An 18,679-nucleotide genomic window follows, 5' to 3' on the forward strand; every position below is an offset into this window, starting at 1 on the left:
GAGAGAGAGAGAGAGAGATGAATGAAGAAGGGTTGATAAGGAAGATGTAAGAAAATGAAGAAGGGAGAAAGGGAAGGAGACGAAAAGGAGAAAGAGGGAAGGAAAAAAATGCTGAGAGAGAGAGAGAGAGAGAGAGAGAGAGAGAGAGAGAGAGAGAGAGAGAGAGAGAGAGAGAGAGAGAGAGAGAGGCTAACAGACACAGACTCACACTTATACACATGCCAGTAACACACACACACACACACACACACACACACTAAAAAAAAAAATCATACCCCGTTAAAGGATTGGAAGTTTCCTAATCAGAACTGGAATCTTTTAATCATAACTCACCTCCGTTTCGTAAGACCGGTGTACTTGAGAAGCGAGAACTCATCAAGAACAATGTCATCTTTTATCTGCACCCCCTCCCCCCCTCCCCCCCAAGGCCAACAGATTATTATTATTATTATTATTATTATTATTATTATTATTATTATTATTATTATTATTACTATTATTATTATTATTATTATGTCATTAGTAGTTTCCATTCGTGACTTAGGCCACTCCTGTGAAACTAATTAAATGCGTGTATGATGACTTACATAGATAGAAAAATAGATAGATTGGTTGATAGATAGATAAATAGTTAGGTTGGTAGGTTGATATAGTAAATGATAGATAGATAGATAGATAGATAGATAGTGATATATAAGTAGTTAGGCAGATAGATAAATTGTTAGGTAGGTAGATAAGTAGATAGATTAATTGTTAGATAGATAGATACGTTAGGTTGGTAGGTCGATATATATTTTTGACAGATAGATAGATTGTGATATATAAGTAGTTAGATAGATACATAAATTGTCAGGCAGGTAGATAGGTTGATATAGATAGATAAATATAGTTAAAGATAGAAGATAGCTAGATAGATAGACTGCAAGGTTAATTGATTGATAGATAGATAGATAGATAGATAGATAAATACATTATATATTTAGTAATTTAATAAACATGTAGTTATTGTATTACTGTATTAAATGACTCATTGCTGTATTAATGTCCGTATATTATTATGCATCATATGTATGTATGTAGACTACGCATACATTGTTATATTTGTGTGTTTGTGAGATGCAGCAATAGATAAATTCATGGCAGTTCAGTATCTTATAAATTAGTAGATAAACCGTTTGATTGATATAACACGTAAAGGAACTGGGTGGATCAATAATATTAGGTAAAGGTTCACGATCGATAATATAAGGAAGAAGTAAATTAGGAAGAAGTAGGTAAATAAGTAAGAAAGAAATAAGAAGTGCTCGCCTCCAAATTCTCAAAAACGCCGACGAAGGCAAAAAAAAAATATCATGATGGAAAATATATAGAAAGGAAAAGTGGAGAGGAGAAAGTTCACGATCGATAGAATAAGGAAGAAGTAAATAAGTGAGAAAGAAACAAGAAGTGCTCGCCTCCAAATTCTCAAAAACGCCGACGAAGGCAAAAAAAAATATCATGATGGAAAATATAAAGAAAGGAAAAGTGGAGAGGAGAAGGTTCACGATCGATAGAATAAGGAAGAAGTAAATAAGTGAGAAAGAAACAAAAAGTGCTCACCTCCAAATTCCCAAAAACGCCGACGAAGACAAAATAAAAATAAATAATCAAAGTGGAAAAGAAAAAGTGGAAAGGTAACGGTTCACGATCGATAAAGTAAGGAAGAAGTAAGTAAATAAGTAAGAAAGGAGTAAGTAAGTAAGAAAAAAGTAGGAAGTGCTCGGCTCCAAATTCTCAAAAACGCCGACGAAGACAAAAAAATATCAAGATGGGAAATATATAAAAAGTAAAAGTAGGAAAGTAAAAGTAACTGAAGATGGCAAGCCCCCAGAACAGTTGCCATACGCTGCTGGTATTATGTCATGCCGGCTGCCGCGGTTAGATAAAATTTTCCAGTGTTTCGATGACAGTAGAGTGAAACACAGGCAATAGATGAATTTTCTGGCTAGTAACAGGAATAAGACACAAACCCATGCGATCATAAGCCCTCAAAACCTTATATAACACGGTGAAACAAGCGTCAGAGAAGTACAAGTTAGGTGTGGCTGGTGGAGGTAGGATTATGTTTTCCGATGTTCCGATGAAAGTAAGGCAATAGATGAGCTTTTTGGCTAGTAACAGGAATAAGACACATTCTCTTGAGCCCTTTAAACCTTATATAACACGGTGAAACAAGCGTCAGACGAGTGCAAGTTACGTGTGGCTGGTGGAGGTAGGATTATGTTTTCCGATTCTCCGATAAAAGTATAGTTAAACACAGGTAATAGATGAGATGTCCGGCTGGTAGCAAGAATCAAACACAAAGCCATGCGATCTAAAACCCTAAAAACCTTATATAACACGGTGAAACAAGCGTCAGACGAGTGCAAGTTAGGTGTGGCTGGTGGAGGTAGGATTATGTTTTCCGATTCTCCGATAAAAGTATAGTTAAACACAGGTAATAGATGAGATGTCCGGCTGGTAGCAAGAATCAAACACAAAGCCATGCGATCTTAAACCCTCAAAACCTTATATAACACAATACAACGAGCGTCAGAGAAGTGCAATTAAGTTAGGTGTGGTTGGTGTAGATAGCATTATGTTTTCCGATGAAAGTAAAGCGAAACACAGGCAATATATAAGATGTCTGACTAGTAACAAGGGTAAGACACTACCCCATATGTTCTCAAACCCTTAAAACCTTATATAACACGGCGAAACAAGTGTCAGAGGTATACAAGTTAGGTATACATTAGCTTATGTGGAGGTAGCATAATATATTTTCGAGGTTCTGCTAAAAGTACACCGAAATAGAGGTAATGTGTGGACTCTTTAGCTAGTGCAAGGACACACATAAGCCAACATGGTATAAAAAATAAAAAAAACTTGAAAGGAGTATTAGCCAGTAAGGTGTTGGCGGAGTGGAGGTTGTGTAAACTTTTTCGAATTCCCGATAAAGATAAACCGAAAACGAGACAATATACCAATAATTATTTATTAACTATACGAGGACACACACAAACCAACATGCTCTTAAAACCTCATTAAATACGGTAAAACAAGCCTAAAACAGACTGTATGAGATCTTTGACCATTACAGACGTGCTTATAAGTTCGCATGCTTTAATAAACTCGTTAATCTTTATAAAACCCGGTAAAACAAGCCTATAAAACAGTATATAAGATCTTTGACTAATACAGAGACATAGGCACCTGCTGTAAAATTCTTAAAGCTTAATAAAATGCAAAAAACGCGGTAAAACAAGCTTCTAAAGACTGGAAGGGAGGTGCGAGCCGAATCGATGTTGGGCAATATTTTATAATTTTCTGATGTAGTTACACCAAAACCAAGACAATATAGGACATTTCAGAGTAGTAGAAAGACACGCACATAACCATACAAGCTTAAAACACATAAAAACACTCGCAAAAGCAGTAAAACAAGCTTGAGAGGAGTGCTAGGAGGTGCGCCCCGAGTCGGTGTTTGACAATATTTCATGATTTTCTGATGAAGTTAAACAGAAATTCAGACTATACAAGACATCCCAGACTAGTAGAAAGACACACATATAACCACACAAGCTTAAAACACATAAAAACACACTCAAAAGCAGTAAAACAAGCATGATTAAAATGCCGATGAGGTGCGTCCCGAGTCGGTGTTGGACAATCTTTCATGATTTTCCGATGAAGTTAAACAGAAACCAAGACTGTACTAGACATCCCAGACTATCTAAGAGACACACACATAACCACACAAGCTTAAAACACATTAAAACACACTCAAAAGCAGTAAAACAAGCTTGATTAAAATGCCGATGAGGTGCGTCCCGAATCAGTGATGGACAATATTTCATGACTTCCCGATGAAGTTAAACAGAAACCAAGACTGTACAAGACATCCCAGACTATCTAAGAGACACACACATAACCACACAAGCTCAAAACACATTAAAACACACTCAAAAGCAGTAAAACAAGCTTGATTAAAATGCCGATGAGGTGCGTCCCGAATCAGTGATGGACAAAATATCATAATTTCTTACAACTAAACCGAAACCAAGACACCCCAGACTAACAAAAAGACACACACATAACCACACAGCCTCAAAACACAATAAATTACACACAAAAACAATATAACAAGCTTGATAAATATGCCGGTGAGGTGCGTCCCGAATCAGTGATAGACAAAATATCATAATTTCCTACAACCAAACCGAAACCAAGACATCCCAGACCAACAAAAAGACACACACATAACCACACAAGCTCAAAACACATTAAAACACACACAAAAACAGTAAAACAAGCTTGAGGGGAGTGCCACTGAGGGGGGAAGGAACAGTGCCACGGGTACAAAAACACTAATGGCCAACTCTTGTGCTCTTGGCAACCTGCAGACTCGAGCCGATAAAAGCAGTGGCGACGCTCGGAGCTTCCCTTGTTCAGTGCCAGCCGTGAGGAGGAGAGGATAGTGAGCTCCAGCCTGCCAAAAAACAGCCAATATGAGCAAGCCAGCCTACAAAATCGGTTAGTGATGTGTGGTGTCCGTCAGTGCCATGGCCGGAGTGTCGAGTTGGCCCTCTCACTGTGTTTTTACTCTTGGGTGAATATCTTTGTTATTTATGTATGTTCGGGCGTTACCAGGTAGATTTGACACGTGTGTTGGTTGTGTGTTACCTTAGAAGTGCCTTATTTCTTGTGTTTATTTAAATTGTGGATGGTTTGTGGTCTGTCAGTGCCATAGCCAGGGTGTCCAGCCGGCCCTCTGTGTTCTTACTCTCGGGTGAATATCTTTGTTATCTATGTGTGTTCGAGCATATATAAGTTAGTTTTCACACGTGTATTATCCTAGAAGTTCATTATTTCCATGGTTTATTTAAATTATGGATGTTTTGTGGTCTGTCAGAGTCATAGCCGGGGTGACCAGTCGACCCTCAGTGGTCTTACTCTGGGGTGAATATCTTTATCTGTACGTGTTCGAGCATAGACAAGATAGATTTGGCACTTTTATTACCTTAGAAGTGCCTTGTTTCCACGGTTTATTTAAATTATGGATGTTCTGTGGTCTGTCAGTGCCCAGGATGTCCAGTCGGCCCTCTGGTTTTACACTGAGGTGAATATATTTTATCTGTGTGTTCGAGCATAGACCAGAAAGATTTGACACTTTTATTACCTTAGAAGTGCTTTGTTTCCACGGTTTATTTAAATTATGGGTATTATGCCATCTGTCAGTGCCATACCCGGGGTGTCAACTTGTCCCTCTCTTGATTATCTAATACTATGGTTAATATTTGAGTTATCTACGTGTGTTTGTGCATAGGTCAGGTAGTTTTGACACTTGTAAAGCCTTAGAAGTGCCTTGTTTCCACACTGTCTTTAATTTTTTTTTTCTATTCTTCTGTCTTTGTCGTGTTTATCTCAGGGTAATACAGACTGACTTACTGTGTTTGATATTCTCTTCAGGGTCTCGCTATATCACACTTAAATGAGGATAACAATACAGATTATTATATTAGTGATTAGTGAGTCGTGTTAATTCTCCTTTATTTCCTTTGTCTATATCTAGGTTATGGACTGTTACTCACAGTGCTTGTTCTAATATTCGGGCTTGAGCTATAGCAGTGTGTTTGATAACGGTAGTAGTGATAAGTATTCAAACTGGCTTGTGTCAGGGAGGAGGAGAGGGAGAGATTGAGGCTACGTGGTGGGGGGCATGAAGTCAAGTGTTTCGCTGTTACCAAGTTATTTCTGGCTCAACAAAGCTTCGAGGGGGTCTCCAAGGGAGCTTAAGAGGATGACAATCATGATCAAAGTACCGGCGAGGCTTTGAAATGGAGGAGAAGGTCATAACCTTCAAGTGGTCCCGCGTAAAAATCATTGTTTTTGTCCTGACATTCAAATGTTGCTTGGGGTTGCATGCATGGAGAATGGCTGTGCACGGGGAGGCTTTGGTATTTCTGGCTCTGGGCGTATTTCCTTCTTACACTCCATTCTCTAGATATCAATGGCAGAAGACCGTTAATAAATTGGTTTGTTGTGTAATGATGCTTGGGTTCCCTGTTGCATGCATGGAGAATGGCTGTGCACGGGGAGGCTATGATATTTCTAGCTATGGGCGTATTTCATCATCCTTACTCTAGTTCACAATGACAGAAAGATACTCGTGGCTATATTGTCTAAAAATCAATACTGAAGTCATTAAATTGGGTTGTATAATACAATGCTTTTGCTTATTACACGGGAAGACTTAAATATTTCTGCTATGGGCGTATTTCATTCTTTCTACCCTAGCTCACAATGACAGAAAGAGACCCGTAGCTATATGGTGTAAGAATCGATACCAACGTCTTTAAATTGGGTTATATAATGTAATCTTTGGGGTTGTTGCATGCAAGGAGAATGGCTGTGCAAGGGGAGGCTCGTGTATTTCTGGCTATGGGTGTATTTCTTCCTCCTTACTCTGGTCCACAATGGCAGACACCTGTATCGATAGTTTAAGATCAATACCGTTAGTTAATTGGTTATATAATGCGATGTTGGGCTTCTTTTACCGTGCAAGGAGAATGGTTCTGCTAGGGGAGGCTCTTATATATATCTGCTATGGGTGTATTTTCGCCTTTAGTTCACAATGATTGAAAGACACCCGTAGCTACATAGTGTAAGAATCGATACCAACGTCAATGGCAGACACCCGTAGCTACATAGTGTAAGAATCGATACCAACGTCAGTGGCAGACACCCGGACCGATAGGTTAAGATCAATACTGTTAGTTAATTGGTTATATAATACGATGTTGAGCCTCTTTTAGCATCAAAGGAGAATGGCTATGCAAGGGACTCCTATTTACACTTGTCCTTAAGAGCAGAAAGACACCAGTAGTGACGTAGAATAAGATCAATGCCGTTTCTAAATTGGTTTGTTATGTAATACGATATTTGGACTCCTTGTTACATGCATGAAGGATTAACATGAATATGAGAATCTTTAATATTTGCTTTGGTGACCCTTACTCCATCTCACACTTGTTTAAAATGGGAAATGATCTTACCAATAATGTCATGGTTTGCTTTGTCTTGTAATATGATGCTTGGGCTCTGTTACATGCATGGAGGATTATAATATTAAGAGAGAATGCTTTAATATTTGCTATGGTGCTATATAATCCACCTCACACTAGATTATAATGAAGGAAACCGCCTTATAACTTTAATCGATCAATACTGTAATGATCTGGTTTGTCTTGAAATAGCATTACTTGGATATGTTGCATCTATGAAGACTAACAAGATGGGATGCTATTATATTTACTCTGATGTTATTTACTCCAAGTTTTGCTAATTATTATATGGTAGACAGATAGCCAGGCCACAAGAATGAAATCTCAGTATTATGTAATGAAATGGTTGACCTCTTCTGCCTCCATGGAGAATAGAAATGAATAGAGAATGCCTAACTATTTGCTCTGATATCATTTAATACATCTCACACCACTTATGAATGGCAGACACAGACAGACAGACAGACCACAGGAATGAAAAATCAGTATTATGGAATGAAATAATTGAACTCTTTTGCATGCATGAAGTATACTATATATGAATGTCTTATCTCGGTCATAATTATTAGTTGGTAGTCCATATTTAGTAGCATATGTATTCCCCTGTGCTTCCAAAGATTACCTCAGACCACCACCAGAAATGTCTTACTAAGTTACCGTTCCCCTTCCAGCCGACATCAACCTTGCTGACTTCGGTCGCAAGGAGATCGTCATGGCCGAGAAGGAGATGCCTGGCCTGATGAGTCTCCGCAAGAAGTACGGCACCACCAAGCCTCTGAAGGGAGCACGCATCGCTGGCTGCCTGCACATGACCATCCAGACCGCAGTGCTCATCGAGACTCTGGTTAGTTTCTTGTTCTTGGGCTCATTCACTCTCCTCTCTGTTTTTACCTATTTTCTTCTTATCAATTTTTCTCTGTTGTTTTATTTCCTTTTTTTCCTTCCGTCCCTCTCTTCCGTTTTTATTTTCTCCCTCTCCTCCCACTGTTTTCTTCTTTCCTCTTCTTTCCTTTCTTCTTGGGTGGGTCTGTGTACATTACCTGAGTATAATGGGGTGAGGTTACCATGTCAGTCTTTATGACCATCTAATTAACCCCAAGACTTACAGCACAGAAGCAAAAATAGTTCTGGCAGCTTTATTTCCTCATCATTCCGGATTCATTTGTTCATATTATGTTATTTGTAGATGGTACCTTACAGAATTCTTAATGAACTTGACACTTGCAAATGTTCTTTAGTATAATCTAGCACCTCCATACTGCAGGGGTTAACACATCAAGCTATGAATTCACGGATCTGGGTTCGAATCCCAATCCAGGCAGGCGCCCCACGTTCAGCTCACCCAGCTGTTCATCCTCCCTTTCAGGCTGGTCAGTAAGTGGGTACCTGGGGAAATTTGGGAAAGGTAAAGATCCATCAAGCTATTTATGCTGGTGTGATTAACTTGGTAGTACTCTTGTCATACACTGTGCATTCTTTTACTCTGTACAGAAACTTTGTCTGTTTTGGATGGAAAACCTTCAATTTCCTACACTTAATTAATTAATGTGATCTCTCCCCTTCATTTTGTGGCAGTGAAATGTATAAGGAACGTTTCATTGATTATCTAGTATCCATATTAGTTAATAGTATAGGTATTCTTAAATTTGTACACTTCGTTGCTACTTTCCTATTTTATTTATGCCGTTGGTAAAAATATAACTTCTTATTGCTATAAATGAGGCTTTGTTTGAAGGTCAAGTAGCGTATGCTTAGTCTTGCTGATAATGAGGTACTGAAGTGATTGAATAATGTATACAAGATAAGTTTAAAGGTCATACATGGTGGTTACATAATACTGATGATACCGTTGTTTGTGTCCCTTGTGTAATAATCCTTGAGAGTGTGTGACACGACTACAGGGAGTAGATATGAAGGAGAAGTTAGTAGTGATGCCAGTGCACTTGCACATTTGTTGATTGCTTTTCTTCATCCTGAGATAGCTTTGAAATCCTTTTCTGTAGCTGTATCACTAAGGGACACTTCCACAGTTTGCCATGATGGGTTAGCAAGCTTCCTAACCAATACCAAAGACTTCAAAAATTTCTTGTGTTGTGTTTTGTGTTCATATTTAAGTTCAGAAATTTGAGGAAACCATACATCATGTGTCCAAACCATCTCAGCACACCACGCTTCACCCATTCCACAGTCCACTCCTTTCACTGTCACACCCATACCAAACCTCTCATACACACTTTCATTACTTTCTCCATCCCATCCTGACACACCACATGCATCTCTTATATTACTAATTTCCACTGCACATATCTCTGATGCATATGACAGAGTTGGCAGGATAATACTGTTCCTTATTCCCCTCTCTTCCTCCATGCTCACACTTCTTCCTCCCAAACTCCTCACTATCTATCTCCCAAAGCACTCACCACCTGTCTGCCCTTAACTGCTCTTTCCCTCACCTCACCTTCCATACTTCCATAAAACTCCCTAAATATTTAAACTCAGTCACCTCCTCCATTCTCTCCTCTCCTAACCTTATCCTACACTTCGTTGCACCCTCTACTCTAACTTTGTATGGCTTTGCAAAATCAATGACCTGCTCTCTCGCCCTCTCAAATACCATAACCTTACTCTTTCCACCATTTACTCTCAGCTTTCTACACGCTCTGTCAAACTCATCCACTATTCTCTGCAGCGTCCCCTCATTCTCTGCCAACAATACTGTATCATCTGCTAACAGGCCTGCCACCAATGACTCCTCCATACCTCTCACTGTCAGCCTTGGACCTTGCTACCCCACTTTGGCTTTCATTTCTCTCATACAACCGTCCATGTACACATTAAAAAACCATGGTGACATTACACACCCGTCTCACACCCACACCAACACCAGAACTCTCACTCAACTCACCATTCACTCGTACAGAGTCAATCGCATCCTTATGGAAGGATCAGATTCCCTCCAGCAAATGCCCTCCCACACCATATGTATTTATCTATATATATTATGCACTTATCTATATATATTTCCACTAGATTGTATTAGCTATGTATTTATTTATTTTTTTCTTATTTTTCACCAGATTGAGCTTGGCGCCGAGGTTCAGTGGTCGTCCTGCAACATCTTCAGCACCCAGGACCACGCCGCCGCTGCCATCGCCAAGGCCGGCATTCCCGTTTATGCCTGGAAGGGCGAGACCGACGAGGAGTACATCTGGTGCATCGATCAGACCATCATGTTCCCCGACGGCAAGGTGGGAACGATGGCCCTGGATTGATTGATTGTTTTATTTTATTTATTTATTTATTTATTTATTTTTTAATATTTCTTTATTATCAATATTATCTCTCTCTCTCTCTCTCTCTCTCTCTCTCTCTCTCTCTCTCATTTACGTTTGGCATAAAGTTCAACCATAAAAAATACTTACATTCTAGTTATGTTCGGTTATTCTACTTAGCATTGACAGATGACTATTTATTAGGTAGGGATACTCACTGTGGAAAACCAAGAACAAACCCCATGACAATAATCACCCAAGAAGCGAACGTGGATAAGTTTAAAGCATGACTCAACACCCGGCTGTTAACTCATTAGGCTTTGTTTTTGTCTCCTTACCCCCTTGTTTCTCTCTTCATTCTGTTTTGGTTTATATATCATTTTATTCCCTTTATGCCCTTTCATGGATCTCGATGATAACTAATAATAACCCCCTTGTTCATTTTATTCTTCTTATATTCTTCTTTTTCCATATCCATGTCTGTTCATTGAGGGGACTCAGTTTGTGTCTTTATCAATTCTTCATTTTCCCTTGATGCCGTTTCGTGGACTTCAATAATAATAATAGTAATAATTTAATATAAGGAATAATAGTAAAGGAAAGAGATAAAGGAAGAGTAGTAGAACAGCAGTAACAAAAACAGTTACTACTACAACTACTGCTACTGCTTCTACTCCTAATATTAATAATGATAATGATAATAATTCTTCCCCTTCAGCCCCTCAACATGATCCTGGACGATGGTGGTGACCTGACCAACCTTGTGCACGAGAAATACTCCAGCCTGCTGCCCGGCATCAAGGGCATCTCTGAGGAGACCACCACCGGCGTGCACAACCTCTACAAGATGATGCGTGAGGGCAAGCTCAAGGTTCCGGCATTCAACGTCAACGATTCTGTCACTAAGGTGAGTTGAGAGAGTGACTGCCTCCCACCCTCCTCCTGTCGTTAGAGTGTGACTGACTGCAACACTGATGATGAGGTTTGCAAGTTCAATATAGTAATTCCATGTTACTGGAAGTTATCTCAACCTAAATTAATATATTACCTAAATGATGCAGGAAATTATGCAAATGTGATACTGAAAACCCTCATCTCATAATAATTGTGCAAATCTGATCTAGAAAATTCTGATTTAAATCATTTACCTGATGTAGGAAATTACCACATGTAAAAGATTCCAAATGTAGCATAGGAAATGGTCATATTAGAGAAGACCATAACCAAACCTGCTATGAACTATTCCAGTTTAGAAAAAAAATGAACTAAATCTAATGTAAGGAGTAGCATCTTGAAAAAAAAATTGTAAGGAGTAGCATCTTGAAAAAAAATTAGATCAAGTATAAAGAAGAAAACAACTTTACCAAAAAGAACTAAATAAATGAGTAATTGAAAATAAAGAAATTGATATAAATAAAAGATAAAAATCTCCCGTCTTCCCCAGAGCAAATTTGACAACCTGTACGGGTGCCGCGAGTCCCTGACCGACGGCATCAAGCGTGCCACAGACATCATGCTGGCGGGCAAGACCTGCGTGGTGGCCGGCTACGGCGACGTGGGCAAGGGCTCAGCACAGTCCCTCCGCGCCTTTGGGTCCCGGGTGCTCATCACAGAGATTGACCCCATCAATGCCCTGCAGGCTGCCTGTGAGGGATACCAGGTAAAAAAATACTGAATTTGTTGTTTTTTCAAAGTTGTGAGAGCATGGTAAGTTTGAAGGGTTGTTTTATGATTAAAGTTTTGAAAGCATGACAAGTTTAAATGGTTGTGCTTTATTATTTCTTTCTTTAATCATAATATTTTTAAAGGTATGACAAAATTCATTGATAATATTGGCTTTGTTGGTACATTTTTCATCAAGGTGTTGAGAGCATGCCTGTAAATGAGCATATCTCTAAAGGAACCCTGGCTATGGCTCCATATCCTAATATCTATCAAGAAGAAACACTATTAATACGAAGAGGAGGGAAGAATCAGGATGATTATTAAAGAAAACTACCATTAATGCTTGAATCATTCAGTTTTCTTAACTTTCCTTCAATTCTTATAAACTTTGATTTGGAAAGCTGTGATTCATTTTTTTGCCTTAATATACTTAGTATTGTCACTGCTAATAGCTTTTGAGTATTTCTCTTTAATTCCTATGGACTTTGTGATATAAAAAGCTTAGATGTTTTCAGCATTGATCTACTTTTAAAGCCTGTCATAATTTTTTTAGAACTTATCTCAACTCCAATCAACACTGTGTTTCATAAACCTTAAATTCATTTGTTTTTTTACCTGAATCTGCTTTGTATTTTCTTCACTTCAGTTCCCCTCAACTTTGTGTTTCAGAAAGCTTAAATTCAATTGTTTATGGCCCGACTATGTTCCACCAGTCCTAACACCTGTCTGCCCCCCTCAGGTCACCACCATGGAGGATGCCATCAAGCAGGGCGCCTCCATCTTTGTCACCACCACCGGCTGCCGCGACATCATCACCGGCGAACACTTCAGCGCCATGCGGGATGACTCCATCGTCTGCAACATCGGTCACTTCGACATTGAGATTGATGTCAAGTGGCTGGACGAGAACTGTGTGGAGAAGGTGAACATCAAGCCTCAGGTGGACCGCTACCTCCTCAAGTCTGGCAACCACGTCATCCTGCTGGCGGAGGGCCGGCTGGTGAACCTGGGCTGTGCCATGGGCCACCCCTCCTTTGTCATGTCCAACTCCTTTACCAACCAGGTCTTGGCACAGATCGAGCTGTGGACCAAGCCCGGACAGTACCCTCTTGGCGTCCACTTCCTGCCCAAGAAGCTTGACGAGGAGGTGGCCTTCCTTCACCTGGAACACCTGGGCGTCAAGCTCACCAAACTCACCCCCGTTCAGTCCGAATATTTGAGTCTTCCCGCTGCCGGCCCATACAAGCCAGACCACTACAGGTACTAAGTCTCCCTCACACACCATCCAGATATAAGTTATTCTGTTTTCTATCTTATGTTTAAGGTACACGACCAGTAAACGTATCTCGACACTGTCTTGTTAAATGGTTAATAAATAATGACTTCTACACTTTATGTTTGTTACTTCATCCTGAGCTTTGAGAGAAAATCAAACATTGTGGAAAGTAGATATTACTCGTGAAACAAAAGTTAATAGAATATTGACATAACCTTTATAGATAAGAAGGTAAAGAAAAGACCTATAAAACAGAAATTATTTCTACTACTAAAGAGCTTGTGGAAGTAGATATTACTCATAAAATGAAAATGATAGAATAGAATTGACATAACCTTTATAGATAAGAAGGTAAAGAAAAAAACATTTTATAAAACTATCAAAGAAAAATACATTTACCACAGATCTTCTGGAAATCGATATTACTCATGAAGTCATACACAACCTTATATAGTGGACATAACCTTTATTAAGATGAAAAGATAAGGAAGATGTTATATGAAACTAAGAGGAGAATGTCCACCAAAGAACTTATGGAAAGACGTTACTTGTGAAATATAAAAAAAATAGGGTACACAACCTTTATAAAACTGAAGGCTACAAAACTTTAACTGGGAGAGAAAAATCTACCTGCCAGTTTCTTGTATCACCAGTGGGAAGCATACACTAAAGGGACACTGTTTAAAACTCGTGTGCCAGCAGACCTTTTTTTTTATTTTACATATATTTATACATTATATTATTATTTATTTATTTTTTTATTTTTTTATTTATTTTTTGTATTTATTTATTTATTTATTTATTTATTTATTTATTTTTTGAGGGGGGGGGCCTTGAGTTGACTGATTTAAAGTAAGAAATATCTGAAACAAGCATTAACTTACACATTAAGCAGTTCGTAAATGGATTACCTGACTCTCATTTTTACAAACTACAGAGTTTTTGGGCATAATGCACTGAAAATTGATTCTTTGATACAGAAGTGAAGCAGGAAAGTTAGTTGACAATGTTAGATTTTAATATATATTGTTTTAATGAGAAAAGAGAGAGAGCAAGGGCTAAACAAAAATATATACCAGTAAATCATTGACATTAATATGGTGTAAATTTCAAGATCAAACATAATTATTTTGGTGTATAATAAGGCCATTAAGCTACTTAGTCATTCAGGTTAATGTGAAGTATATCCTGAAATGTATATCATGAATTTTTTGTATTAGAATTAGCATTTTTCTTACATCATTGCATTCATATAACCCTGACTATGGACCTATTCAAAAGCATATAGTACATCAACGAAGGAAGCTTGAGGTAGTTTATTCAGCTTATTCATCTTTCCTTGTAAATTAGTCTAACCTAACTTGAGATGCCTTTCATGTCTAGCTCTTTAAAGGCATAACCCTGACTATGGAACCATGTAAGACTATATGATACAAGAAAGGAAGCTAGAGAGGATGCAACTTATCCTCTCTCCTTGAAGCTGTACCTGAGGAGAGTGAGACGCTTGCTAAGGCTTTGTAGAGATTGTGTTAGTATTTCCATGGGTAGCATGATGAGCCTGGTGATAGTATGTCAAGGCTTCTGCACCATGGGGGTGAAGCAACACTCATGAGAATCAGACTATTCTCCTTGTAGCCTTCAGAAACAGTTGTTGTAAGAGCCGAAAGCCTTACAGTAGCATAATTCTGGGCCTCTAAAAGCATATAGTTCAACAAGGAAGGAGGACAATGATTCAGCTTATCCCTGTCCTTGAAGCTGGCACATGAGCCGTGTGTGTAGCGAGCATATAGTCTCCTGGTAGCCTTGTCATGTTGGTGTCTATAGTCGAGGCATGTCAAGTGATGGTGGTGACGGCTGAATAACGCATGTTAGCAGAGGTTGTGTACTGTATGGTGGGCCTACGTGTTTTAATGTGTTGCATCATTGTGTTTGGGATTGTGTGCTTGTTGGCTGTTTATTCATTTACTTAGTTGGGTTGCCCAGTAGTAAGTTGGTTGGTGTATAAGTTAGTTAGTCCATTAGTTCATTAGTTAGATAGTTGAAGGGTTAGTTTGCTAGTTTGTCAGTCAGTTGGTTGATTGGTTAGTAATTTAGCTTATTATTTAAGAAGGAAACGATGGCGAGAGATAGCAATATTAAAAGTAGGAAAGGATGCCTAGAGATAACCATGGGAAGAGAGAGAAAGAAGGAAAGGAGATCGATGGACAGCTTTTCCAGACATGCTACAGTACAGTTATCAGAAAGCGTGATAATCTGGGATGTGAGTAGTGTGAGATAGTATGCAGATGACAACACGAGGAATGATTTCAAGTATGCGCCGAGAGATAACCATGGGAAGAGAAAGAAAGGAAGGGAAGGAGATGGACAGCTTTCCCAGACATGCTACAGTAGTTATCAGAAAACGTGATAATCTGGGATGTGAGTGGTGTGAGATAGTATGCAGATGACAATACGAGGAATGATTGCAAGTATGCGCCAAGAAAAAAAAAGGATAATACAAGCATAGTGCATTATAAGTAGGATTTGTTGGTTGGTAGTGTACATAACATGTTGAGTAGGACAGTAAGGTTTAATACTACATAGAGCCTCGATTTGAACGTTGATTTACCCTCTCTATACTCATATGGATATAATAACTTAATTAGATGCCATGTATGCGATAATATGGGCTAGAAACCGTCATAGTAATTTATTTAGACTTCACCTTGCACTTTATATATATATTTTGATTGATTGATAGTTTATTGTTGCAAGTAAACATTAACAAAGGAGAAGGTTTCGTAATGGTATATATGTGTGATACTACTACTACTACTACTACTACTACTACTATGACTATTACTGCTATACTTTAAGACTTGTACCCTAGCTATACCTTCCACTGAGGCTGATTACGATAGGATGGACTGAAGTGTACGTCTGGCAGAGGTGAAAGGAGAATGAAAAGCTTGAGGTAGATCAAACTAATAATGAAGAAGGAGGAAGAGGAGAAGAACAACAGAAAAAACAACAGGAGGCTGAGAACGACAGGATGGGCTGGAGGGTCTAACAGAGGTGAATGAGGGCTTGTAAGATGTAAAATAAAGAACGATAACGTGGGGTTGGGGGTCTGGCAGCGGTGAATGGAGGCAGGTGAGGCATGAAAAGCTTGGCGTAGATGCGTGTTGTGGCCACTCGTGTGCAGACAGCCGCTACCATGGCGCCTAGGTGGGTGTGTGTGGCCCTGCTTTACACCTTCACGACCCTGCTGGACTTTACAGGGGGCCAGGGCACTGAGGACAAGAGGAGCAGAGCCGTGTGGTACAAAGCAAGGGTAAGGGATGGCTGCTTGTGGCTGGAATCTGTTGGTTTCTCTTCACCTTTCTCTTCCTTTTCACTCTCTCTTTCAATATTGTGGCTCGATCTTACCTGTTGGCTACTCTCTTTACCTTTCTCCCGTTCTTTCTGTTACCTGTTTGACTCTCCCTTTCAATATTGTGGCTCTTACCTGTTGGCTACTCTACCTTTCTCTTCCAATGTCACGGGCTTTTGCTGTTACCTGTTTGACTCTCCCTTTCATTAGCTCTTACCTGTTGGCTAGTCTACCTTTCCCCCTTTCTTTCAATATTATGGATTTTCTGTTACCTGTTGGCGCCTTACCTGCTTTTTTCCTTTTTCTCTCAATATTATGGCTTTTCTGTTACCTGTTGGCTCCTTTACCTGTCTTATTTCCTTTCCTTCTTTCAATATTATGGCTTTGCTTTTACCTGTTGGCTCCCTTAATTACCTGTCTAGTTTCCTTTCCCTCTCATTATTGTGGGTTCTATCCCCTGTTGTCACCTGTCTGTTCCTCGTTTTGGATGTTGTAAGGTGTTTTGTAGGCGTGGACTCCCTATTTTTTAGCTGTACTGCTGGTCAAATTGGTTATGGTTGCGTCCTCTCAATAGTGTGGCATGTGGCTTCTCTTATTTCTTTTATGTATTTATCTGTGACTCGTGTGGCATTTATGTAGCTAGGTGTTTTGTAGGCGTGAACTCCCTATTTTTTAGCTGTACTGCTGGTTAAATTGGTTATGGTTACATCCTCTCAATATTGTGGCATGTGGCTTCTCTTATTCCTTTTATGTATTTATCTGTGACTCGTGTGGCATTTATGTAGCTAGTTTGTTTGCGTGACTCCCTTTTTTTTTTTACTGCTGCTCAAAAAAATTTGGTATGGTTACGTGGCATGTGGCTTCTCTTATTCCTTTTATGTAGTTATCTGTGACTCGTGTGGCATTTATGTAGGTATTTTGTAGGCGTGGACTCCCTATTTCTTAGCTGTACTGCTGGTCAAATTGGTTATGGTTACGTGGCATGTGGCTTCTCTTATTCCTTTTATGTAGTTATCTGTGACTCGTGTGGCATTTATGTAGGTATTCTGTAGGCACGGGACTCTTATTTCTGGTTCTATTCAGTGTGGGTGCTAAGGTGTTGGAGAGAATAGATCATTACGGTTAGGTCGAGTTTCTCTCCTCTTTTGTTGTTTGTGGTGCTGTTCTCTCTCTCTCTCTCTCTCTCTCTCTCTCTCTCTCTCTCTCTCTCTCTCTCTTCACGTGCGTAGGTTGGCATGCTTCGAGGATATTAAATCTTACCTTCCTCATTTGTTCTCTGGTTTGTCTTCTCTTTTTTTTTTTTGCCTGTCTCACTTAGTAATTATACCATTCTTTTTGCGTTTGTGTGAAGGCCTATAAAGGATGATGGTAATGTTGTACTTCAAAAAAAAGTTATAATATGTAGTAGGGGGTTGAAGCTAACTTTATTACTTTTTATTTACACTTTCTTGCTCTGTGTTTTAATTTTTTTTGTGGTGAATGTAAAAATCAAAGTAATAGAAATGTTAATATTTTCAATTATAAGTTCGAATAACCTTGTACGATATACTCTGGATCTGGATATTAATGCGCTCCTCACTGTTCTTCAATGTCGTGGTGTATCGTGTATTTCCTCGTTTACTTTATCTCTTCCCGGGTATTTACCTTCCTTTTTTGCCTTTCTTGCTGATCGAGTTAGGTTCCTCGTCTACATTCTTCAGTCATTTTTCAGTGTTCATTTTGTGGTGCTCTGTTGCCTATTCCCTCTATTACTTTCTTTTAAACAATTTCCCGCCAGCTGGACTAGTTAGTTTGTTTTTCCCTTTAGATATTTTCTCTTTCTCTGTGCCTCCTGTGTTTGTTGGGGTGTTTCACAATGACTACCCTTCTATTTTAGCAGTGTGTGTGTGTGTGTGTGTGTGTGCAGCAATGCATGATAAGCAGGGAAAGCCCACACTCTTGATCAAGTCATGTGTTGTTCCTAATCATGTCTTGGTGAGTGTGCGGGTGTTTTGCATTTATTTATCTCTTCATCTGATACACTGACGTT

General features: G+C 39.1%; 2 protein-coding genes across 2 annotated transcripts in view; both read left to right on the top strand.

The window, feature by feature from the left end:
- Positions 1 to 4,415: 4,415 nt before the first annotated feature.
- Positions 4,416 to 13,412, top strand: LOC127002678 (adenosylhomocysteinase-like). Its single transcript, XM_050868736.1, has 6 exons — positions 4,416 to 4,551; positions 7,754 to 7,926; positions 10,163 to 10,333; positions 11,076 to 11,264; positions 11,802 to 12,017; positions 12,762 to 13,412. Exons 1-6 carry the CDS (start codon positions 4,527 to 4,529, stop codon positions 13,287 to 13,289), a joined length of 1,302 nt encoding a protein of 433 aa, XP_050724693.1. The 5' UTR covers positions 4,416 to 4,526; the 3' UTR covers positions 13,290 to 13,412.
- Positions 13,413 to 16,434: 3,022 nt separating this feature from the next.
- LOC127002684 (glutaminyl-peptide cyclotransferase-like) overlaps positions 16,435 to 18,679 on the top strand; it is a 29,806-nt gene continuing 27,561 nt past the window's right edge. Inside the window, exon 1 of the mRNA XM_050868742.1 lies at positions 16,435 to 16,611. Within this exon, the coding sequence (XP_050724699.1) occupies positions 16,456 to 16,611 (156 nt within the window). The 5' untranslated portion in view covers positions 16,435 to 16,455. The remainder of the gene's footprint in view (positions 16,612 to 18,679) is intronic.

Source organism: Eriocheir sinensis, chromosome 24 (assembly GCF_024679095.1).
Source record: "Eriocheir sinensis breed Jianghai 21 chromosome 24, ASM2467909v1, whole genome shotgun sequence".
Classification (NCBI taxonomy): Eukaryota; Metazoa; Arthropoda; class Malacostraca; order Decapoda; family Varunidae; genus Eriocheir; species Eriocheir sinensis.

Excerpts from the sequence above, each read along its gene's own strand:
- LOC127002678 (XM_050868736.1), top strand. The coding sequence starts at position 4,527 with ATGAGCAAGCCAGCCTACAAAATCG. Across the intron at positions 4,552-7,753 it reads CAAGCCAGCCTACAAAATCG|CCGACATCAACCTTGCTGAC; the intron begins GTTAGTGATGTG and ends TTCCCCTTCCAG. Across the intron at positions 10,334-11,075 it reads TCATGTTCCCCGACGGCAAG|CCCCTCAACATGATCCTGGA; the intron begins GTGGGAACGATG and ends CTTCCCCTTCAG.